The sequence below is a fragment of the Salvelinus namaycush genome, unplaced genomic scaffold (genome assembly GCF_016432855.1).
Source record: "Salvelinus namaycush isolate Seneca unplaced genomic scaffold, SaNama_1.0 Scaffold174, whole genome shotgun sequence".
NCBI lineage: Eukaryota > Metazoa > Chordata > Actinopteri > Salmoniformes > Salmonidae > Salvelinus > Salvelinus namaycush.
In genome coordinates, this window is record NW_024058497.1 from 137,848 (window position 1) to 162,355 (window position 24,508).

The 24,508-nt window shown below is 46.7% G+C and overlaps 1 protein-coding gene across 1 annotated transcript in view; it reads right to left on the reverse strand.

The window, feature by feature from the left end:
* Positions 1-1,630: 1,630 nt before the first annotated feature.
* The window catches only part of LOC120037517, a 70,983-nt gene continuing 48,105 nt past the window's right edge, over positions 1,631-24,508 (reverse strand). Inside the window, exons 8-17 of the mRNA XM_038983549.1 lie at positions 20,423-20,602; positions 11,417-11,562; positions 10,115-10,210; positions 9,823-9,889; positions 9,259-9,416; positions 8,926-9,049; positions 4,356-4,379; positions 4,163-4,247; positions 3,035-3,088; positions 1,631-1,727 (exon numbers count right to left, since the gene is read on the reverse strand). Coding sequence (XP_038839477.1) covers positions 1,631-1,727; positions 3,035-3,088; positions 4,163-4,247; positions 4,356-4,379; positions 8,926-9,049; positions 9,259-9,416; positions 9,823-9,889; positions 10,115-10,210; positions 11,417-11,562; positions 20,423-20,602 — 1,031 coding nt within the window. The remainder of the gene's footprint in view (positions 1,728-3,034; positions 3,089-4,162; positions 4,248-4,355; positions 4,380-8,925; positions 9,050-9,258; positions 9,417-9,822; positions 9,890-10,114; positions 10,211-11,416; positions 11,563-20,422; positions 20,603-24,508) is intronic.

The following is a 24,508-nucleotide window of genomic DNA, read 5'->3' on the forward strand; positions in this document are numbered from 1 at the left end:
AAACATCAGAGTTTTACTTTGTCAAGTTGGGGATTCAATCCAGCAACCTTTTGATTACTGGCCCAACGCTCTAACCACTAGGCTACCTACCACCCCAGGATGTGTTGTGTACTACACCGCTTGTCCTACAACAGTGTATAGTGTTCATCATGTGTACTACACCACTTGTCCTACAGCAGTGTCTAGTGTTCATCATGTGTACTATACCACTTGTCCTACAGCAGTGTCTAGTGTTCATCATGTGTACTACACCATTTGTCCTACAGCAGTGTCTAGTGTTCATCATGTGTACTACACCATTTGTCCTACAGCAGTGTCTAGTGTTCATCATGTGTACTATACCACTTGTCCTACAACAGTGTCTAGTGTTCATCATGTGTACTATACCACTTGTCCTACAGCAGTGTCTAGTGTTCATCATGTGTACTACACCACTTGTCCTACAGCAGTGTCTAGTGTTCATCATGTGTACTACACCACTTGTCCTACAGCAGTGTCTAGTGTTCATCATGTGTACTATACCACTTGTCCTACAGCAGTGTCTAGTGTTCATCATGTGTACTATACCACTTGTCCTACAGCAGTGTCTAGTGTTCATCATGTGTACTATACCACTTGTCCTACAGCAGTGTCTAGTGTTCATCATGTGTACTATACCACTTGTCCTACAGCAGTGTCTAGTGTTCATCATGTGTACTATACCACTTGTCCTACAGCAGTGTCTAGTGTTCATCATGTGTACTATACCACTTGTCCTACAGCAGTGTCTAGTGTTCATCATGTGTACTATACCACTTGTCCTACAGCAGTGTCTAGTGTTCATCATGTGTACTACACCAGTGTGAACATCACACTGACCCAAGCAACATCGTCATTCAACTCCTTTATTTTGATGCTTACTGTATTTACAGCTGAATTCAGACAAGCAACACACACTTATACACACACACACACACACACACACACACACACACACACCACAAGATACACAACCCAGACACCAACAAACCTCCCCTTGCACCCTCACACACTCATCAACAACACACACACACACCTTCCACTGGCAAGGAATGTGCAGGGCTGATTTCAGAATCACATGTTTTGGAATATACAGTCTTCAATTACAAATTGGGTGACATGTTTCTACTATTCCTTCCTCTCTTTTGGAGGTGTGTCTCGCATGGCAGTTGCAAATGATGATGTCATCCTGAACGCAGTCCAGCTGTGCCCATGAGGCCCTGAAGTTACGACAGGAAGGGCAGAACGTGGATGGAAAAGAGTACCATGCATACAGGTAGACCATAACAGACCATGCATTCACCCAAAAGGCCATGCAGACAGACACATGGACCAGAGCAGAGGAGGCTTGTGGGAGGAGCTATAGGCTCATTGTAATGGCTGGAATGGAATAAATGGAACGTAGTCCAACATGTGGTTTCCATATGTTTGATGTGTTTGATACCGCTCCATCATTCCATTCTAGCCATTATAATGAGCCTGTCCTCCCATAGCTCCTCCGACCAGCCTCCTCTGGACCAAAGCCATAGAGGCATTCATCCATGCCCTTTGACAGGGAGGGTGGAGTGTGGTTGGTGGGGGGGGGGTCATTCATGGAGGTCTCTGATTGGTCTCAGACTGAGGAGGGGACAGGATCTTCTTTTATTCCTGGTTCAGAGGTCGTGTTGAGGGCCACGTCCTGTTTCAGCTCCTTCCCTGGCTCCTTAGTCCTACATGTCAGAGGGCACAGGCAGTCCGACTCATCAATGGAACTACATGGCATAAAAGCTCATTGATCCTGCTGTATGTCATACTCTCCCTGTTGTTTGCCCTGTATTTTGTAGCAGTTTACTCAACCATCCAGCAGAGTGATACACTAAATAACTGCATGGATTTGTTCTTGTTGGGAAACATCCCAATGGTATGTCTATGTGTAAATGAACCAAATGACAACAATGGATAAAGGTATGGAGAAGACTGACTTACAGACTGACAAGGACAGACAGACTGACAAAGACAGACAGACTGACAGATGGACAGACTGAAAGACAGACTGACATACAGAAACAGACAGACAGACAGACAGACTGAAAGACAGACTGACATACAGAAACAGACTGACATACAGAAACAGACAGACAGACAGACAGACAGACAGACAGACAGACAGACAGACAGACAGACAGACAGACAGACAGACAGACAGACAGACAGACAGACAGACAGACTGACTGACTGACTGACTGACTGACTGACTGACTGACTGACTGACTGACTGACTGACTGACTGACTGACTGACTGACTGAAAAGTCAACAAAACAAAATAAAAACAAAATAAAGCCATAATCTATTGTAATAATAATTAATAGGCTTCAAAGTACAGTAAAACTCCAAGTAAACAACAAGCTAGGTGAGGAATAATGCCTGGTCAATGTTTTGGAGGGAATGATGTAGTGAACGGATCAATGACTCAACAGAGGAGTGTGACGTAGGAACCCACTGGGCACAGACGACAATTCAACGTCGATTCCACGTCGACGTGGAAACAACATTGATTCAACCAGTGTGTGCCCAGTGGGAGGTTACAGCATTAAAAAGCTATTGAGAGGGAGAAAATGTGCTATATTAGTACAACACTGGATTTAAAGACACAACAATCTACTTTAAACAAATGAGTTGTGAAATTTCCTAGAATAACAGGATTACAGGAAGGGATTAGGATTCTTTAGGATAACACGTGATGTTGGAATTTCTAGAGTCCCAGTCCAAACACAACTCCTAGCCCCAACCACCTTGGTGTTTGCAGATCTTAAGGAATTAGATTGGTAAGTAAAATGGCTAAAAGTAAAACGAGCTCAACTGAGCCCGATTTTAACAATACATCTATGCGCTTTCTTCAGATCTGGAGGCTACACACCAACGTTTAGGGGTGCTAGGAGTTATCTCTAGCCAGGGACAGAAGGCAGATGATGGGGAGTAGAATCAGGGATTTGGGTTAAAGGGGTGAAGGTCAAAGGTCATAATCTGATTGGTGACCTGGGCACGGGGGCGGGCCGGACGCTGGGCAGGACGTCCCAGCTAGAGGTGGAGCTGTTGTGATGAAAACACAGTGTCATGTGACCAGGAAACACAAACGATCACATCACAGACAGACACAATCATGTTAAAAGGGCAACAATTATGCCCCGAACCGACCCTTTATCCTTTTCCTCTGCACGTTTTCTAGATTTGAAATAATGAGATAGTTATTGGCAGTATGGTGTGGGCTGGGTGAACCTTTTGGCATATTCCTTACACCTAGCCAATCATCTCAGATCTTTAGTCTCATTCCTAACCATGTGTCTTTAGCATTAAGCCTGGCAAGCGAGGCTGTTGGTTCTAAATCTAAAGTGCATAATATAGGGACAAAGGGTCGATTAAGAAGTGGGCAATTATCACACAGTCAGAGGAACAATCAGACGGTAGAGGATGAAGTTGCCCCTGAGCACTGATGATCTAAGGTCAGTTTTTTTGTTTTTACCTCTTGATGGTTACGGTTAGGATTGGAGTAACAAACCGATCCTAGGCCTGAGCATATAGGCCAGGGAATCTACCAATCACTGGTGGTTAACATAGTAATGTTATTTTTGAACAGGGTTGGAATTACACATTGACTAGGAGGTACACTGATGGGGGTGCCCACGTTGATGTTTTTCTTTTACAACTCAAGGGGTGCCAAAACACTTTTGGGGGTGAAACTTTTAGTATAGGCGTGGCTAGCATCTCCAGACATCCCTGTAATTAGAACCGTGTCACAGAGAACACTGGCAGTAGTATTTATTTGGTTTATGAACATGTAGTATTGCACATGAATACAGTAGGTATCAGGTATTATGGAGGATTCCACCTGTTTACCAAGACCCTTTCATTATGCAGGTGTTTGAAAAATCTGCCAAGAGAAATGTGAAGATTGAGACACCAAGAACAAAAAGAAACCCAGGACATTTTGGATCAAAGCATACCACAGTTTCATATGATAAACACAGGTAACCAGCACAACAAAAATCTGGTTGACCATACTGTTCTCTACTTCAGATAACGCTGTAGTTGGTTTAATCAGAAACAGAATAGCCCTCAGGCAGACTAGTAAGCTAAGAAACCCCATTTAACAGCTCAGTGCCTTACCGTATAGTCTTCACTATGAAGCGAATGATGACAGCCAGACCAACACAGCCACACAGAGCTCCTATTACTATCGCTGTGATCTCTCCTGAGACAGACAGAGAAATATTCCAACTAGTACATCAAACATGAAAAGATAGACATTGGCCAGAGGCCTACTTTAATAATGAATCAACTATGAAGGTCCACATCTTACCGGCAGTGTACACCTTCACTGATTCTGCAAGTGGGAAAAGGAATATGTTATTTAGAGCATTGTCTTATTACCTGTACGTCTGTCATAAGGCCTACATAATAACAGGCTTGACATGATCATAACGGTTTGACATGATCGTGATGTCATGACAGAGGGTTCATGTAAAAATACTGCTGTGCTACTTTGTTTATGCAGTCGATAATTCAGTTGGAATTCATGTTCAATCAACATCTAGTAGAACTACAGGGAAATTATCATACATCTACAGTGTGTTCTGTAGTCTTTGGAATGAGTGTTGTCCACCAGTAGAACTACAGGGAAATGATCATACATCTACAGTGTGTTCTGTAGTCTTTGGAATGAGTGTTGTCCACCAGTAGAACTACAGGGAAATTATCATACATCTACAGTGTGTTCTGTAGTCTTTGGAATGAGTGTTGTCCACCAGTAGAACTACAGGGAAATGATCATACATCTACAGTGTGTTCTGTAGTCTTTGGAATGAGTGTTGTCCACCAGTAGAACTACAGGGAAATGATCATACATCTACAGTGTGTTCTGTAGTCTTTGGAATGAGTGTTGTCCACCAGTAGAACTACAGGGAAATGATCATACATCTACAGTGTGTTCTGTAGTCTTTGGAATGAGTGTTGTCCACCAGTAGAACTACAGGGAAATGATCATACATCTACAGTGTGTTCTGTAGTCTTTGGAATGAGTGTTGTCCACGGGAGGCTGGTGGTACCTTAATTGGGGAGGATGGGCGGAATGGAATGATATCAAACACACGGTTTTCATGAGTTTGATACCATTCCATTCACTCCACCCCAGCCATTATTATGAGCCGTCCTCCTCTCACCAGCCTCCTATGGTGTTGTCATAGGCCACCCTATCAGTTTTTCACAAATTCTTTCTCCTTTGTCTGTGTTCTGCTCTCTCTCTCTCTCTCTCCCCCTCTCTCCATTTCTCCATTTCTTTCTCTGTCTCTCTCTTCCTCTCTCTCTCTCACTCCCTCTCTCTCTCTTCCTCTCTTGTCATGTGACAACAACAGTGTCAGTGTTTAGAGAAGAGATTTTGCAAAAACGAATCAGCCATCTCGTAAACAGACCTCCCCCTCATTTACAGCTCCTCTTTCTCTTCCTCACTACCCCTCTCTCTCTATCTCTCTCTTTCTCTCTATCACTCCCTCAACCCCCCCTCTCTCTCTTTTCCTCTGTCCTGCCCCCTCTATCCCCCTCTCTATCTCATTCACATCTTTCACAGTCAGTAACCCTTGACATTCCCACAGTTCTCACCACATTCCTCTCTTTAGTGTTTAACGCTAGCCTTCCTCCACATGTCCACCCTGAGAGCACCTCACCGTGTCCACTAATACTGTTTAGTGAAATGTTATTAGTGGTCACGGTACGAGGCTAGCCCGCCCCATGCCCTTCCTTCTGATGCTGCTGTTAGGTACGAGGCTAGCCCGCCCCATGCCCTTCCTTCTGATGCTGCTGTTAGGTACAAGGCTAGCCCGCCCCATGCCCTTCCTTCTGATGCTGCTGTTAGGTACGAGGCTAGTCGGCCCATGCCCTTCCTGCTGATGCTGCTGTTAGGTACGAGGCTAGCCCGCCCCATGCCCTTCCTTCTGATGCTGCTGTTAGGTACGAGGCTAGCCCGCCCCATGCCCTTCCTGCTGATGCTGCTGTTAGGTACGAGGCTAGCCCGCCCCATGCCCTTCCTTCTGATGCTGCTGTTAGGTACGAGGCTAGCCCGCCCCATGCCCTTCCTGCTGATGCTGCTGTTAGGTACGAGGCTAGCCCGCCCCATGCCCTTCCTTCTGATGCTGCTGTTAGGTACGAGGCTAGCCCGCCCCATGCCCTTCCTGCTGATGCTGCTGTTAGGTACGAGGCTAGCCCGCCCCATGCCCTTCCTGCTGATGCTGCTGTTAGGTACGAGGCTAGCCCGCCCCATGCCCTTCCTGCTGATGCTGCTGTTAGGTACGAGGCTAGCCCGCCCCATGCCCTTCCTGCTGATGCTGCTGTTAGGTACGAGGCTAGCCCGCCCCATGCCCTTCCTTCTGATGCTGCTGTTAGGTACGAGGCTAGCCCGCCCCATGCCCTTCCTGCTGATGCTGCTGTTAGGTACGAGGCTAGCCCGCCCCATGCCCTTCCTGCTGATGCTGCTGTTAGGTACGAGGCTAGCCCGCCCCATGCCCTTCCTGCTGATGCTGCTGTTAGGTACGATGCTAGCCCGCCCCATGCCCTTCCTGCTGATGCTGCTGTTAGGTACGAGGCTAGCCCGCCCCATGCCCTTCCTGCTGATTCTGCTGTTAGGTACGAGGCTAGCCCGCCCCATGCCCTTCCTGCTGATGCTGCTGTTAGGTACGAGGCTAGCCCGCCCCATGCCCTTCTTGCTGATGCTGCTGTTAGGTACGAGGCTAGCCCGCCCCATGCCCTTCCTGCTGATGCTGCTGTTAGGTATGAGGCTAGCCCGCCCCATGCCCTTCCTGCTGATGCTGCTGTTAGGTACGAGGCTAGCCCGCCCCATGCCCTTCCTGCTGATGCTGCTGTTAGGTACGAGGCTAGCCCGCCCCATGCCCTTCCTGCTGATGCTGCTGTTAGGTACGAGGCTAGCCCGCCCCATGCCCTTCTTGCTGATGCTGCTGTTAGGTACGAGGCTAGCCCGCCCCATGCCCTTCCTGCTGATGCTGCTGTTAGGTACGAGGCTAGCCCGCCCCATGCCCTTCCTGCTGATGCTGCTGTTAGGTACAAGGCTAGCCCGCCCCATTCCCTTCCTGCTGATGCTGCTGTTAGGTACGAGGCTAGCCCGCCCCATGCCCTTCCTTCTGATGCTGCTGTTAGGTACGAGGCTAGCCCGCCCCATGCCCTTCCTGCTGATGCTGCTGTTAGGTACGAGGCTAGCCCGCCCCATGCCCTTCCTGCTGATGCTGCTGTTAGGTACGAGGCTAGCCCGCCCCATGCCCTTCCTGCTGATGCTGCTGTTAGGTACGAGGCTAGCCCGCCCCATGCCCTTCCTGCTGATGCTGCTGTTAGGTACGAGGCTAGCCCGCCCCATGCCCTTCCTGCTGATGCTGCTGTTAGGTACGAGGCTAGCCCGCCCCATGCCCTTCCTGCTGATGCTGCTGTTAGGTACGATGCTAGCCCGCCCCATGCCCTTCCTGCTGATGCTGCTGTTAGGTACGAGGCTAGCCCGCCCCATGCCCTTCCTGCTGATTCTGCTGTTAGGTACGAGGCTAGCCCGCCCCATGCCCTTCCTGCTGATGCTGCTGTTAGGTACGAGGCTAGCCCGCCCCATGCCCTTCTTGCTGATGCTGCTGTTAGGTACGAGGCTAGCCCGCCCCATGCCCTTCCTGCTGATGCTGCTGTTAGGTATGAGGCTAGCCCGCCCCATGCCCTTCCTGCTGATGCTGCTGTTAGGTACGAGGCTAGCCCGCCCCATGCCCTTCCTGCTGATGCTGCTGTTAGGTACGAGGCTAGCCCGCCCCATGCCCTTCCTGCTGATGCTGCTGTTAGGTACGAGGCTAGCCCGCCCCATGCCCTTCTTGCTGATGCTGCTGTTAGGTACGAGGCTAGCCCGCCCCATGCCCTTCCTGCTGATGCTGCTGTTAGGTACGAGGCTAGCCCGCCCCATGCCCTTCCTGCTGATGCTGCTGTTAGGTACAAGGCTAGCCCGCCCCATTCCCTTCCTGCTGATGCTGCTGTTAGGTACGAGGCTAGCCCGCCCCATGCCCTTCCTTCTGATGCTGCTGTTAGGTACGAGGCTAGCCCGCCCCATGCCCTTCCTGCTGATGCTGCTGTTAGGTACGAGGCTAGCCCGCCCCATGCCCTTCCTGCTGATGCTGCTGTTAGGTACGAGGCTAGCCCGCCCCATGCCCTTCCTGCTGATGCTGCTGTTAGGTACGAGGCTAGCCCGCCCCATGCCCTTCCTGCTGATGCTGCTGTTAGGTACGAGGCTAGCCCGCCCCATGCCCTTCCTGCTGATGCTGCTGTTAGGTACGAGGCTAGCCCGCCCCATGCCCTTCCTGCTGATGCTGCTGTTAGGTACGAGGCTAGCCCGCCCCATGCCCTTCCTGCTGATGCTGCTGTTAGGTACGAGGCTAGCCCGCCCCATGCCCTTCCTGCTGATGCTGCTGTTAGGTACGAGGCTAGCCCGCCCCATGGCCTTCCTGCTGATGCTGCTGTTAGGTACGAGGCTAGCCCGCCCCATGCCCTTCCTGCTGATGCTGCTGTTAGGTACGAGGCTAGCCCGCCCCATGCCCTTCCTGCTGATGCTGCTGTTAGGTACGAGGCTAGCCCGCCCCATGCCCTTCCTGCTGATGCTGCTGTTAGGTACGAGGCTAGCCCGCCCCATGCCCTTCCTGCTGATGCTGCTGTTAGGTACGAGGCTAGCCCGCCCCATGCCCTTCTTGCTGATGCTGCTGTTAGGTACGAGGCTAGCACTTGCCCTGCTGCTGTTAACATGTTAGCATTATGCCAGTCTCTCTGACACCTGTCTTCCTGAATGGGACATGGGGTTCATTGTGTTCTGAGGGTCAGACAGGTTGTGTTAGAGAACCCCTCCCCCCAACCTAATGGGAAGGATGAGAGGATGGTCCGGTCGTTAAGTGGTTGAGGTGTACGGTAGTTGTCCTGCATGACGACGCGGTCAGCGTCCTCCTTACTGGCATACAGCACTGTCTCCAGCTTCATCAGCTGAGGGAGAAGGGAGGACAGAGAGGAGGAAGAGAAGAGGAAAGAGAGACATAAAGAGGGGAGGAAGAGAGGAGGAAAGATGGTGAAGAGGAGGAAGACAAGAGGGAAGAGGGGGAGAAAAGAAGAGGAGGACATAGTGATGCTTTGAATTCAAGCATAAGTATATCACCATCACACACACACACACACACACACACACCTTCCCTCACCTGTGTGTGTGAGATTTTGACGGTCTCTGTGAAGAGGGTCCAGAGGACACTCTGGAAGCAGGGAGGAGTGGTGAGGGAGCCATTGTATCGGTAGTACCGCCCCAGGTCAGAGGGCAGGAGGGACTGGACATCAAAGGCTGGGATGGACACACTCTGACCTGACCACGGAGGGAGGAATGGAGGGGTGGATGGACAGATAAAAGTTAGAGGAGACTCCTGGGGGCACATAGTGGTGCTGTTTGGCACTTCCATAAGAAATCAGAGAATCCCCATAAACTACTGTAGTCGTGGTAACATTGCTAGAAGGTAGCTGTAGTAATAATGCTGATTGGTTAAGGTGTACTTTGATTAAGCTACCTGGGGCGGCAGGTAGCCTAGTGGTTAGAGTGTTGGACTAGTAACCAAACGGTTGCAAGATCCAATCCCCGAGCTGACAAGGTAAAAATCTGTCGTTCTGCCCCTGAACAAGGCAGTTAGGCTGTTCCTAGGCTGTCATTGAAGAATTTGTTCTTAACTGACTTGCCTAGTTAAATAAAAGTAAATAATAATTAACAGCTGTCTCACCTGCATGTCTGACACGACCCAGGTAGTTGAGAATGTTCCAAAAAGCCTGGTTAGCCTCCTCACCTGTCTGACAGATCACACATCTTCCCTTTAGGTCAAGTGTGCAGGCTTTACTATACATTCACAAAGCCTTTCTTACCAATCTGCTGTAGATTTTCCAACTGAAGAAATAAAACGTAAATAAAGGGAATTTGTAACCTATTGTAAAGAATACAAATACAACTCTTTTGAAGTATGTAATGTCTCCAGTGGTTGGTGTGATTGTCAGTTAGTTATGATGTAATAGTCCTACCTCTATGAGGACTCCCAGGACTGCCAGTCCATCCTGCTGGGTCATAGCCACTGACATGTTAGGGTACAGCTCTGAGTTGTAGTGCACCACATGCAACTACACAGAGAGGGAACATGGTTAGCATGTGTGTGTGTGTGTGTGTGTGTGTGTGTGTGTGTGTGTGTGCGTGCGTGCGTGCGTGCGTGCGTGCGTGCGTGCGTGCGTGCGTGCGTGCGTGCGTGCGTGCGTGCGTGCGTGCGTGCGTGCGTGCGTGCGTGCGTGCGTGCGTGCGTGCGCGCCAGTGTCTAATCTTTAGAAAATCCCTCTTGAGTTTGAATGAAAAGTGCTGCTACATTCGTTTACATAGCGTTCAGATGGGAGAAAAAGAGAGTGAGGGAGAGGGAATGAGAGAGGGATCGAGAGAGGGAGGGGGGATATGCTGGCTCATTGAAAATCTCTGAGAGGGAGGGAGTAGGGGAGGGTGGAGAGATAAAGACTAATTGTCTGTCTTTATGTAATAGTGTGTAACCAGAGCAGGGAGCCTCTCCTTCATGTTTTCAAACTCTCACTCTCACAAACTCTCACAAACTCTCTCTCTCTCTCACTGTTCCTCCCTCTCTCTCTCTTCCTCTCTCTCTCACTGCCCCCCCTCTCTTTCTCTCTCTCTCTCTCTGTCCCTCCCTCTCGCTCTCTCTCTCTGTTGGCATACCTGTGCAGTAGCAGATGGACAGGATCTGACTTATTCGTCCAAACTCTCTGTCTCTCTCTCTCTCCATCCCTCATTCCATTACCTCTCCACCCATTTTTGCAGATCCACTGCATGTTCTACAGAGAATTGGACAGTGTTTCAAGTTCCAAAAGTGTGTGTGTGTGTGTTTTTGGGGTACAGTAAATACACTGCCAACCTGAGAAAGTTGGTTCCCCTTCCTATGTATACTGTAGGTGTTTGAGAGGCTTTTATTTGGCATGCTTTCTAATTCTGAAGTCTTTACAACAATTTCAATCAGATTTAATTCCACTCCCCAATTAATTAACATCATTCAAACACTTGTTCTCCAATAACCTTTATTTTCAAGTTTGTTTTCTCCTACTATGACTAGTGTTAACCAGATTAGCTAAGAGTCTAGATTGCTGTTTAGTGTTTCTGTATAATATTTAATGATATTATAGTATGGTTTCTCAACTGAAGTGCTTAATACTGCAATCTGCCTGGATATACAGCATGGCACGTACGCATGTCTTTACACATGCAGGCTTACAAACTCTCACCCACCAACACCCCCCACACCCCACCCCCCTCCAAACACACACACAGTCCCTCACCTCTGCAGCGGAGCTCTGACCGTTGATGGTGTGTTCGCTGCCCCCGGCCTCCGGGGCTCCGTTGCCCCAGTGTAGGTGCATCTGGACGGCCGTGAACTGCCAGGGCAGCCCCGCTAAACCCATCCAGCCTGGGAGAGGAACCACCACTGTGATGGAGAGAAAGCATGGTTGCTGTAGTTACCTGTATGTTGTTAGTGATGGAGTCAGCGTGGTTGCTGTAGTTACCTGTATGTATGTTGTTAGTGATGGAGTCAGCGTGGTTGCTGTAGTTACCTGTATGTATGTTGTTAGTAATGGAGGCAGCATGGTTGCTGTAGTTATCTGTATGTTGTTAGTGATGGAGTCAGCATGGTTGCTGTAGTTACCTGTATGTATGTTGTTAGTGATGGAGTCAGCATGGTTTCTGTAGTTACCTGTATGTATGTTGTTAGTGATGGAGTCAGCATGGTTGCTGTAGTTACCTGTATGTATGTTGTTAGTGATGGAGTCAGCGTGGTTGCTGTAGTTACCTGTATGTATGTTGTTAGTGATGGAGTCAGCATGGTTGCTGTAGTTACCTGTATGTATGTTGTTAGTGATGGAGTCAGCGTGGTTGCTGTAGTTACCTGTATGTTGTTAGTGATGGAGTCAGCATGGTTGCTGTAGTTACCTCTATGTATGTTGTTAGTGATGGAGTCAGCATGGTTGCTGTAGTTACCTGTATGTATGTTGTTAGTGATGGAGTCAGCGTGGTTGCTGTAGTTACCTGTATGGCTGTTGTTAGTGGTGGAGTCAGCGTGGTTGCTGTAGTTATCTGTATGTTGTTAGTGATGGAGTCAGCATGGTTGCTGTAGTTACCTGTATGCATGTTGTTAGTGATGGAGTCAGCGTGGTTGCTGTAGTTACCTGTATGTATGTTGTTAGTGATGGAGTCAGCATGGTTGCTGTAGTTACCTGTATGTATGTTGTTAGTGATGGAGTCAGCGTGGTTGTTGTAGTTACCTGTATGTATGTTGTTAGTGATGGAGTCAGCGTGGTTGCTGTAGTTACCTGTATGTATGTTGTTAGTGATGGAGTCAGCGTGGTTGCTGTAGTTACCTGTATGTATGTTGTTAGTGATGGAGTCAGCGTGGTTGCTGTAGTTACCTGTATGTATGTTGTTAGTGATGGAGTCAGCGTGGTTGCTGTAGTTACCTGTATGTATGTTGTTAGTGATGGAGTCAGCATGGTTGCTGTAGTTACCTGTATGTATGTTGTTAGTGATGGAGTCAGCGTGGTTGCTGTAGTTACCTGTATGTATGTTGTTAGTGATGGAGTCAGCGTGGTTGCTGTAGTTACCTGTATGTTGTTAGTGATGGAGTCAGCATGGTTGCTGTAGTTACCTGTATGTCTGTTGTTAGTGATGGAGTCAGCGTGGTTGCTGTAGTAACCTGTATGTATGTTGTTAGTGATGGAGTCAGCATGGTTGCTGTAGTTACCTGTATGTCTGTTGTTAGTGATGGAGTCAGTGTGGTTGCTGTAGTTACCTGTATGTATGTTGTTAGTGATGGAGTCAGCGTGGTTGCTGTAGTTACCTGTATGTATGTTGTTAGTGATGGAGACAGCGTGGTTGCTGTAGTTACCTGTATGTATGTTGTTAGTGATGGAGTCAGCGTGGTTGCTGTAGTTACCTGTATGTATGTTGTTAGTGATGGAGTCAGCATGGTTGCTGTAGTTACCTGTATGTCTGTTGTTAGTGATGGAGTCAGCATGGTTACTGTAGTTACCTGTATGTATGTTGTTAGTGATGGAGTCAGCGTGGTTGCTGTAGTTACCTGTATGTATGTTGTTAGTGATGGAGTCAGCATGGTTGCTGTAGTTACCTGTATGTATGTTGTTAGTGATGGAGTCAGCGTGGTTGCTGTAGTTACCTGTATGTATGTTGTTAGTGATGGAGTCAGCGTGGTTGCTGTAGTTACCTGTATGTATGTTGTTAGTGATGGAGTCAGCGTGGTTGTTGTAGTTACCTGTATGTTGTTAGTGATGGAGTCAGCATGGTTGCTGTAGTTACCTGTATGTATGTTGTTAGTGATGGAGTCAGCATGGTTGCTGTAGTTACCTGTATGTATGTTGTTAGTGATGGAGTCAGCGTGGTTGCTGTAGTTACCTGTATGTATGTTGTTAGTGATGGAGTCAGCATGGTTGCTGTAGTTACCTGTATGTATGTTGTTAGTGATGGAGTCAGCGTGGTTGCTGTAGTTACCTGTATGGCTGTTGTTAGTGATGGAGTCAGCATGGTTGCTGTAGTTACCTGTATGTTGTTAGTGATGGAGTCAGCATGGTTGCTGTAGTTACCTGTATGTATGTTGTTAGTGATGGAGTCAGCATGGTTGCTGTAGTTAACTGTATGTATGTTGTTAGTGATGGAGTCAGCATGGTTGTTGTAGTTACCTGTATGTTGTTAGTGATGGAGTCAGCATGGTTGCTGTAGTTACCTGTATGTATGTTGTTAGTGATGGAGTCAGCATGGTTGCTGTAGTTACCTGTATGTATGTTGTTAGTGATGGAGTCAGCGTGGTTGCTGTAGTTACCTGTATGTATGTTGTTAGTGATGGAGTCAGCATGGTTGCTGTAGTTACCTGTATGTATGTTGTTAGTGATGGAGTCAGCGTGGTTGCTGTAGTTACCTGTATGGCTGTTGTTAGTGATGGAGTCAGCATGGTTGCTGTAGTTACCTGTATGTATGTTGTTAGTGATGGAGTCAGCGTGGTTGCTGTAGTTACCTGTATGTATGTTGTTAGTGATGGAGTCAGCATGGTTGCTGTAGTTACCTGTATGTATGTTGTTAGTGATGGAGTCAGCGTGGTTGCTGTAGTTACCTGTATGGCTGTTGTTAGTGATGGAGTCAGCATGGTTGCTGTAGTTATCTGTATGTTGTTAGTGATGGAGTCAGCATGGTTGCTGTAGTTACCTGTATGTATGTTGTTAGTGATGGAGTCAGCGTGGTTGCTGTAGTTACCTGTATGTCTGTTGTTAGTGATGGAGTCAGCATGGTTGCTGTAGTTACCTGTATGTATGTTGTTAGTGATGGAGTCAGCGTGGTTGTTGTAGTTACCTGTATGTTGTTAGTGATGGAGTCAGCGTGGTTGCTGTAGTTACCTGTATGTTGTTAGTGATGGAGTCAGCATGGTTGCTGTAGTTACCTGTATGTATGTTGTTAGTGATGGAGTCAGCATGGTTGCTGTAGTTACCTGTATGTATGTTGTTAGTGATGGAGTCAGCATGCTTGCTGTAGGTACCTGTATGTATGTTGTTAGTGATGGAATCAGCATGGTTGCTGTAGTTACCTGTATGTATGTTGTTAGTGATGGAGTCAGCGTGGTTGCTGTAGTTACCTGTATGTATGTTGTTAGTGATGGAGTCAGCATGGTTGCTGTAGGTACCTGTATGTATGTTGTTAGTGATGGAGTCAGCGTGGTTGCTGTAGTTATCTGTATGTTGTTAGTGATGGAGTCAGCATGGTTGCTGTAGTTACCTGTATGTATGTTGTTAGTGATGGAGTCAGCATGGTTGCTGTAGTTACCTGTATGTATGTTGTTAGTGATGGAGTCAGCATGGTTGCTGTAGTTACCTGTATGTATGTTGTTAGTGATGGAGTCAGCATGGTTGCTGTAGTTACCTGTATGTATGTTGTTAGTGATGGAGTCAGCGTGGTTGCTGTAGTTACCTGTATGTATGTTGTTAGTGATGGAGTCAGCATGGTTGCTGTAGTTATCTGTATGTATGTTGTTAGTGATGGAGTCAGCATGGTTGCTGTAGTTACCTGTATGTATGTTGTTAGTGATGGAGTCAGCGTGGTTGCTGTAGTTACCTGTATGTATGTTGTTAGTGATGGAGTCAGCATGGTTGCTGTAGTTACCTGTATGGCTGTTGTTAGTGATGGAGACAGCATGGTTGCTGTAGTTACCTGTATGTATGTTGTTAGTGATGGAGTCAGCGTGGTTGCTGTAGTTACCAGTATGGCTGTTGTTAGTGATGGAGGCAGCATGGTTGCTGTAGTTACCTGTATGTTGTTAGTGATGGATTCAGCGTGGTTGCTGTAGTTACCTGTATGTTGTTAGTGATGGAGTCAGCGTGGTTGCTGTAGTTACCTGTATGTTGTTAGTGATGGAGTCAGCATGGTTGCTGTAGTAACCTGTATGTTGTTAGTGATGGAGTCAGCATGGTTGCTGTAGTTACCTGTATGTCTGTTGTTAGTGATGGAGTCAGCGTGGTTGCTGTAGTAACCTGTATGTATGTTGTTAGTGATGGAGTCAGCATGGTTGCTGTAGTTACCTGTATGTCTGTTGTTAGTGATGGAGTCAGTGTGGTTGCTGTAGTTACCTGTATGTATGTTGTTAGTGATGGAGTCAGCGTGGTTGCTGTAGTTACCTGTATGTATGTTGTTATTGATGGAGACAGCGTGGTTGCTGTAGTTACCTGTATGTATGTTGTTAGTGATGGAGTCAGCGTGGTTGCTGTAGTTACCTGTATGTATGTTGTTAGTGATGGAGTCAGCATGGTTGCTGTAGTTACCTGTATGTCTGTTGTTAGTGATGGAGTCAGCATGGTTACTGTAGTTACCTGTATGTATGTTGTTAGTGATGGAGTCAGCGTGGTTGCTGTAGTTACCTGTATGTATGTTGTTAGTGATGGAGTCAGCATGGTTGCTGTAGTTACCTGTATGTATGTTGTTAGTGATGGAGTCAGCGTGGTTGCTGTAGTTACCTGTATGTATGTTGTTAGTGATGGAGTCAGCGTGGTTGCTGTAGTTACCTGTATGTATGTTGTTAGTGATGGAGTCAGCGTGGTTGTTGTAGTTACCTGTATGTTGTTAGTGATGGAGTCAGCATGGTTGCTGTAGTTACCTGTATGTATGTTGTTAGTGATGGAGTCAGCATGGTTGCTGTAGTTACCTGTATGTATGGTGTTAGTGATGGAGTCAGCGTGGTTGCTGTAGTTACCTGTATGTATGTTGTTAGTGATGGAGTCAGCATGGTTGCTGTAGTTACCTGTATGTATGTTGTTAGTGATGGAGTCAGCGTGGTTGCTGTAGTTACCTGTATGGCTGTTGTTAGTGATGGAGTCAGCATGGTTGCTGTAGTTACCTGTATGTTGTTAGTGATGGAGTCAGCATGGTTGCTGTAGTTACCTGTATGTATGTTGTTAGTGATGGAGTCAGCATGGTTGCTGTAGTTACCTGTATGTATGTTGTTAGTGATGGAGTCAGCATGGTTGTTGTAGTTACCTGTATGTTGTTAGTGATGGAGTCAGCATGGTTGCTGTAGTTACCTGTATGTATGTTGTTAGTGATGGAGTCAGCATGGTTGCTGTAGTTACCTGTATGTATGTTGTTAGTGATGGAGTCAGCGTGGTTGCTGTAGTTACCTGTATGGCTGTTGTTAGTGATGGAGTCAGCATGGTTGCTGTAGTTACCTGTATGTATGTTGTTAGTGATGGAGTCAGCGTGGTTGCTGTAGTTACCTGTATGTATGTTGTTAGTGATGGAGTCAGCATGGTTGCTGTAGTTACCTGTATGTATGTTGTTAGTGATGGAGTCAGCGTGGTTGCTGTAATTACCTGTATGGCTGTTGTTAGTGATGGAGTCAGCATGTTTGCTGTAGTTATCTGTATGTTGTTAGTGATGGAGTCAGCATGGTTGCTGTAGTTACCTGTATGTATGTTGTTAGTGATGGAGTCAGCGTGGTTGCTGTAGTTACCTGTATGTATGTTGTTAGTGATGGAGTCAGCATGGTTGCTCTAGTTACCTGTATGTATGTTGTTAGTAATGGAGTCAGCATGGTTGCTGTAGTTACCTGTATGTATGTTGTTAGTGATGGAGTCAGCGTGGTTGTTGTAGTTACCTGTATGTTGTTAGTGATGGAGTCAGCGTGGTTGCTGTAGTTACCTGTATGTTGTTAGTGATGGAGTCAGCATGGTTGCTGTAGTTACCTGTATGTATGTTGTTAGTGATGGAGTCAGCATGGTTGCTGTAGTTACCTGTATGTATGTTGTTAGTGATGGAGTCAGCATGCTTGCTGTAGGTACCTGTATGTATGTTGTTAGTGATGGAATCAGCATGGTTGCTGTAGTTACCTGTATGTATGTTGTTAGTGATGGAGTCAGCGTGGTTGCTGTAGTTACCTGTATGTATGTTGTTAGTGATGGAGTCAGCATGGTTGCTGTAGGTACCTGTATGTATGTTGTTAGTGATGGAGTCAGCGTGGTTGCTGTAGTTATCTGTATGTTGTTAGTGATGGAGTCAGCATGGTTGCTGTAGTTACCTGTATGTATGTTGTTAGTGATGGAGTCAGCATGGTTGCTGTAGTTACCTGTATGTATGTTGTTAGTGATGGAGTCAGCATGGTTGCTGTAGTTACCTGTATGTATGTTGTTAGTGATGGAGTCAGCATGGTTGCTGTAGTTACCTGTATGTATGTTGTTAGTGATGGAGTCAGCGTGGTTGCTGTAGTTACCTGTATGTATGTTGTTAGTGATGGAGTCAGCATGGTTGCTGTAGTTATCTGTATGTATGTTGTTAGTGATGGAGTCAGCATGGTTGCTGTAGTTACCTGTATGTATGTTGTTAGTGATGGAGTCAGCGTGGTTGCTGTAGTTACCTGTATGTATGTTGTTAGTGATGGAGTCAGCATGGTTGCTGTAGTTACCTGTATGGCTGTTGTTAGTGATGGAGTCAGCATGGTTGCTGTAGTTACCTGTATGTATGTTGTTAGTGATGGAGTCAGCGTGGTTGCTGTAGTTACCAGTATGGCTGTTGTTAGTGATGGAGGCAGCATGGTTGCTGTAGTTACCTGTATGTTGTTAGTGATGGATTCAGCGTGGTTGCTGTAGTTACCTGTATGTTGTTAGTGATGGAGTCAGCGTGGTTGCTGTAGTTACCTGTATGTTGTTAGTGATGCAGTCAGTGTGGTTGCTGTAGTTACCTGTATGGCTGTTATTAGTGATGGAGTCAGCATGGTTGCTGTAGTTACCTGTATGTTGTTAGTGATGGAGTCAGCATGGTTGCTGTAGTTACCTGTATGTATGTTGTTAGTGATGGAGTCAGCATGGTTGCTGTAGTTACCTGTATGTATGTTGTTAGTGATGGAGTCAGCATGGTTGCTGTAGTTACCTGTATGTATGTTGTTAGTGATGGAGTCAGCATGGTTGCTGTAGTTACCTGTATGGCTGTTGTTAGTGATGGAGTCAGCATGGTTGCTGTAGTTACCTGTATGTATGTTGTTAGTGATGGAGTCAGCGTAGTTACTGTAGTTACCTGTATGGCTGTTGTTAGTGATGGAGGCAGCATGGTTGCTGTAGTTACCTGTATGTTGTTAGTGATGGAGTCAGCGTGGTTGCTGTAGTTACCTGTATGTATGTTGTTAGTGATGGAGTCAGCATGGTTGCTGTAGTTACCTGTATGTATGTTGTTAGTGATGGAGTCAGCATGGTTGCTGTAGTTACCTGTATGTATGTTGTTAGTTATGGAGTCAGCGTGGTTGCTGTAGTTACCTGTATGTATGTTGTTAGTGATGGAGTCAGCGTGGTTGTTGTAGTTACCTGTATGTTGTTAGTGATGGAGTCAGCGTGGTTGCTGTAGTTACCTGTATGTATGTTGTTAGTGATGGAGTCAGCATGGTTGCTGTAGTTACCTGTATGTTGTTAGTGATGGAGTCAGCATGGTTGCTGTAGTTACCTGTATGTTGTTAGTGATGGAGTCAGCGTGGTTGCTGTAGTTACCTGTATGTATGTTGTTAGTGATGGAGTCAGCATGGTTGCTGTAGTTATCTGTATGTTGTTAGTGATGGAGTCAGCATGGTTGCTGTAGTTACCTGTATGTCTGTTGTTAGTGATGGAGTCAGTGTGGTTGCTGTAGTTACCTGTATGTATGTTTGTTAGTGATGGAGTCAGCGTGGTTGCTGTAGTTACCTGTATGGCTGTTGTTAGTGATGGAGTCAGCATGGTTGCTGTAGTTACCTGTATGTATGTTGTTAGTGATGGAGTCAGTGTGGTTGCTGTAGTTACCTGTATGTATGTTGTTAGTGATGGAGTCAGCGTGGTTGCTGTAGTTACCTGTATGGCTGTTGTTAGTGATGGAGTCAGCATGGTTGCTGTAGTTACCTGTATGTCTGTTGTTAGTGATGGAGGCAGCATGGTTGCTGTAGTTACCTGTATGTTGTTAGTGATGGAGTCAGCGTGGTTGCTGTAGTTACCTGTATGTATGTTGTTAGTGATGGAGTCAGCATGGTTGCTGTAGTTACCTGTATGTATGTTGTTAGTGATGGAGTCAGCATGGTTGCTGTAGTTACCTGTATGTATGTTGTTAGTGATGGAGTCAGCGTGGTTGCTGTAGTTACCTGTATGTATGTTGTTAGTGATGGAGTCAGCGTGGTTGTTGTAGTTACCTGTATGTTGTTAGTGATGGAGTCAGCGTGGTTGCTGTAGTTACCTGTATGTATGTTGTTAGTGATGGAGTCAGCATGGTTGCTGTAGTTACCTGTATGTTGTTAGTGATGGAGTCAGCATGGTTGCTGTAGTTACCTGTATGTTGTTAGTGATGGAGTCAGCGTGGTTGCTGTAGTTACCTGTATGTATGTTGTTAGTGATGGAGTCAGCATGGTTGCTGTAGTTATCTGTATGTTGTTAGTGATGGAGTCAGCATGGTTGCTGTAGTTACCTGTATGTCTGTTGTTAGTGATGGAGTCAGTGTGGTTGCTGTAGTTACCTGTATGTATGTTGTTAGTGATGGAGTCAGCGTGGTTGCTGTAGTTACCTGTATGGCTGTTGTTAGTGATGGAGTCAGCATGGTTGCTGTAGTTACCTGTATGTCTGTTGTTAGTGATGGAGTCAGTGTGGTTGCTGTAGTTACCTGTATGTATGTTGTTAGTGATGGAGTCAGCGTGGTTGCTGTAGTTACCTGTATGGCTGTTGTTAGTGATGGAGTCAGCATGGTTGCTGTAGTTACCTGTATGTTGTTAGTGATGGAGTCAGCATGGTTGCTGTAGTTACCTGTATGTCCGTTGTTGTAGAGGCTGAAGGGTTTGTTGCCGTGCTGGCTATAACCGAGGGGGGTAAGAGGGCCCAGGCAGGGGTCATACTGGGTCTGAACCGTTGCCACGTCAACCGGAGACTGGGCCTTACCACCACAGTCTGGGAAGTAATCCGCCCACTTGGACTGGCCTACTGAACCTGAGGGGGAGGAGAAGGGAAGAGAGTGACCAAAACATGACACATCTTGTGACTCTCTATCAGTGATACACATTAAGCATGGCCAGTCAGTCAGCGGGCCTTTTCTTTTGTAACATTTCATATTGATCTCTTGATTTATTACATGACCATTTTCTGTGGAAAACAGAAGATAAGTTGGGGATCATCCTGCTCATCCTCTCTTTCAGAGCGAGAGTGTGTGTATACAGGAGTGTAAAGTCAGTGGTCAGTCATGCGTGCATGATGAGGTAGTGTATTATATTCACAGTGGTGAGTGCACACACACACAAACATCCTTCCTCATTACTAATTGGAGGGGAGAGAGAAACTGGAGCAGAGAGAGGGAGACTGATGGGTGCACAGAGAAACATTCTTGGGACAGAGAGAAAGAGAGAGACAGGGGTAGAGGAGATTCAGACTAGAGAGACTGAGGGAAGACAGGAGAATGGGTCGGAGAGGTGGAATAATGAAAGGACATGTAGAGAATGGAACATCTGAAAAAGAGAGTGACAAGCAAGAGAAAGAATTTGAATTTGAGAGTAGGCAGAACAGAGGAGAGGGGTGATGGTAGTAAAGGACAGGGGCATGAGCACAACTTAGACTCAAACCAGCACAATTACAAGAAGCCTTTCAAGACAATCAAAAACAAGTATTCAACAATGCCATGGTAAAATTAAGCAATAAGGCCCGAGGGGGCGTGGTATATGGCCAATATACCACAGCTAAGGGCTGTTCTTAGGCACGACGCAATTATACCACAAAATCCCGAGGTGCCTTATTGCTATTATAAACTGATTACAAACATAATTAGAACAGTAAAAAAAATATCATACCCATGGTATACGGTCTCATATACCACGGATTTACACCAATCAGCATTCTGAGCACGAACCACCCAGTTTATAACAGTTAATAATATCGAATACACAGAGGGTTCATTCAGATCTCAATGTGAGGTCTCCTCTCCAACCCTCAGGGTTCTCTAGCCTGCTACGGAGGTCAGTGCTCTACTCTCCATGCTACTGTTAATCAATGTGAGGTCTCCTCTCCAACCCTCAGGGTGCTCTAGCCTGCTACGGAGGTCAGTGCTCTACTCTCCATGCTACTGTTAATCAATGTGAGGTCTCCTCTCCAACCCTCAGGGTGCTCTAGCCTGCTACGGAGGTCAGTGCTCTACTCTCCATGCTACTGTTAATCAATGTGAGGTCTCCTCTCCAACCCTCAGGGTTCTCTAGCCTGCTACGGAGGTCAGTGCTCTACTCTCCATGCTACTGTTAATCAATGTGAGGTCTCCTCTCCAACCCTCAGGGTTCTCTAGCCTGCTACGGAGGTCAGTGCTCTACTCTCCATGCTACTGTTAATCAATGTGAGGTCTCTCCAACATTCAGGGTGCTCTAGCCTGCTACAGAGGTCAGTGCTCTACTCTCCATGCTACTGTTAATCAATGTGAGGTCTCCTCTCCAACCCTCAGGGTTCTCTAGCCTGCTACGGAGGTCAGTGCTCTACTCTCCATGCTACTGTTAATCAATGTGAGGTCTCTCCAACCCTCAGGGTGCTCTAGCCTGCTACAGAGGTCAGTGCTCTACTCTCCATGCTACTGTTAATCAATGTGAGGTCTCCTCTCCAACCCTCAGGGTTCTCTAGCCTGCTACGGAGGTCAGTGCTCTACTCTCCATTTTAATCAATGTGAGGTCTCCTCTCCAACCCTCAGGGTTCTCTAGCCTGCTACAGAGGTCAGTGCTCTACTCTCCATGCTACTATTAATCAATGTGAGGTCTCCTCTCCAACCCTCAGGGTTCTCTAGCCTGCTACAGAGGTCAGTGCTCTACTCTCCATGCTACTGTTAATCAATGTGAGGTCTCTCCAACCCTCAGGGTGCTCTAGCCTGCTACGGAGGTCAGTGCTCTACTCTCCATGCTACTGTTAATCAATGTGAGGTCTCTCCAACCCTCAGGGTTCTCTAGCCTGCTACGGAGGTCAGTGCTCTACTCTCCATGCTACTGTTAATCAATGTGAGGTCTCTCCAACATTCAGGGTGCTCTAGCCTGCTACAGAGGTCAGTGCTCTACTCTCCATGCTACTGTTAATCAATGTGAGGTCTCCTCTCCAACCCTCAGGGTGCTCTAGCCTGCTACTGTTAATCAATGTGAGGTCTCCTCTCCAACCCTCAGGGTTCTCTAGCCTGCTACTGTTAATCAATGTGAGGGGATCCTTTCTACATTAGTGCTATACTTACACACACACTCTGTCTCTCCACTCCACCCTAGTGTTTATCTGCAGTGGGCTCAGGGGGATTTTACTTTCCTAGGGGGATTAGAGAGAGACTTTTTTACACCATCACTATCTCCCTAGCTACCACAAAAGAAGTTCTGTGAACCATATGTTTGTTAGAGCTTGGTGAGAGCGTGGTTGTCTTATGGTTATTTTGCATACAATCTTCCCACAACGTTCTGGGAATGGTGCAGGATAGTTGCTTAGCTTTGGATCGTTCTCAGCGCATTTAAGGAACTTCACAAAAAACATTATTATCTTGGTATTTCAATACTTTAAAGGCACAATCAGCAGTTGCAACATCCATTTTTGGACGTCTAGTTTTGATTTACATTTGGTTGAGTTGCCAACTAATGTGAATTAAACATGAAATCAACAAAACATTTTCATTGGATTTAGGTTAAAAGTTGGGTAAAAACAATACGAAATGCACTTATGTTGATGACTCAACCAGTTTTTGCCCAGTGGGAAGGAACCAGAGTAAAACTTTATCAGAACCTCCCTGCAACATAAAATAAACTTTCCCAGAACAGGCAACATTTTCACTTACGTTTAAAAAACATTCCGTTTTACTTGTCAGAAAACATATGGCATTGTTCCCATAACCAATGTCAAACCAAAAACATACGTTCCCACAACTTCCAAGGAACCAAATGTGCTAGCTGGGCCTACACACACACACACACACACACACACACACACACACACACACACACACACACACACACACACACACACACACACACACACACACACACACACACACACACACACACACACACACACCTCCCCCGGCCTGTACCTCTAAGCCGTCCTCTATCCCCCTCCTTGCCCACCGCCCCCAAAAAAGGAGAAAAACTTGTCCTGCAGCTCCACAGTTGGTTGTCATGGAGGTCCCCATGGTTACAATGGAGAGAATATTCCGTCATTCTGACCTGCTCTACCTCTCATAGCACTGCCACTGTCCCCAATGTGGATGGGAACAATGCCACACACACACACACACACACACACACACACACACACACACACACACACACACACACACACACACACACACACACACACACACACACACACACACACACACACACACACACACACACACACACACACACAGACACACAAAATGCCATACAAAGAGCCGCAGTGCCTGTGAGCGAGCCAGCCACAGAATGCCACAGATCGCCTCACACACACCAACACAACACAACTCCCACATCACCATTTACTTTAACAGTATATCGCGTCCTATAGAACACAGAGAAAAATATCACCGTGTGGTGATGCCAGCTAGCCTGGACACAGGCTCTGGTTAGAGGACATACTGTACGCTTCTGTACTTTATGTGAATGGAAAAGCTCTGTGTGAACTTAGTGTACACACTACCACTCTGTATGCATTCACTAAGGGCCATTCAGGTCTACAGTTCATTGTCCACATGATAGGCAGGCAATGTGCCTCAGCTCTGACAGTACAATTAACACACAGGGTTATTGTGTGGGCGTAACAATGCTGCTGAAACACGTCTTTCAAACTCTTCATCCTCCTCGTGCACCTGCCACTTCTCTCGTTTTCCTCCCCCTCTCTAGCTCTCTTTCCCCTCTCTGCACCCAC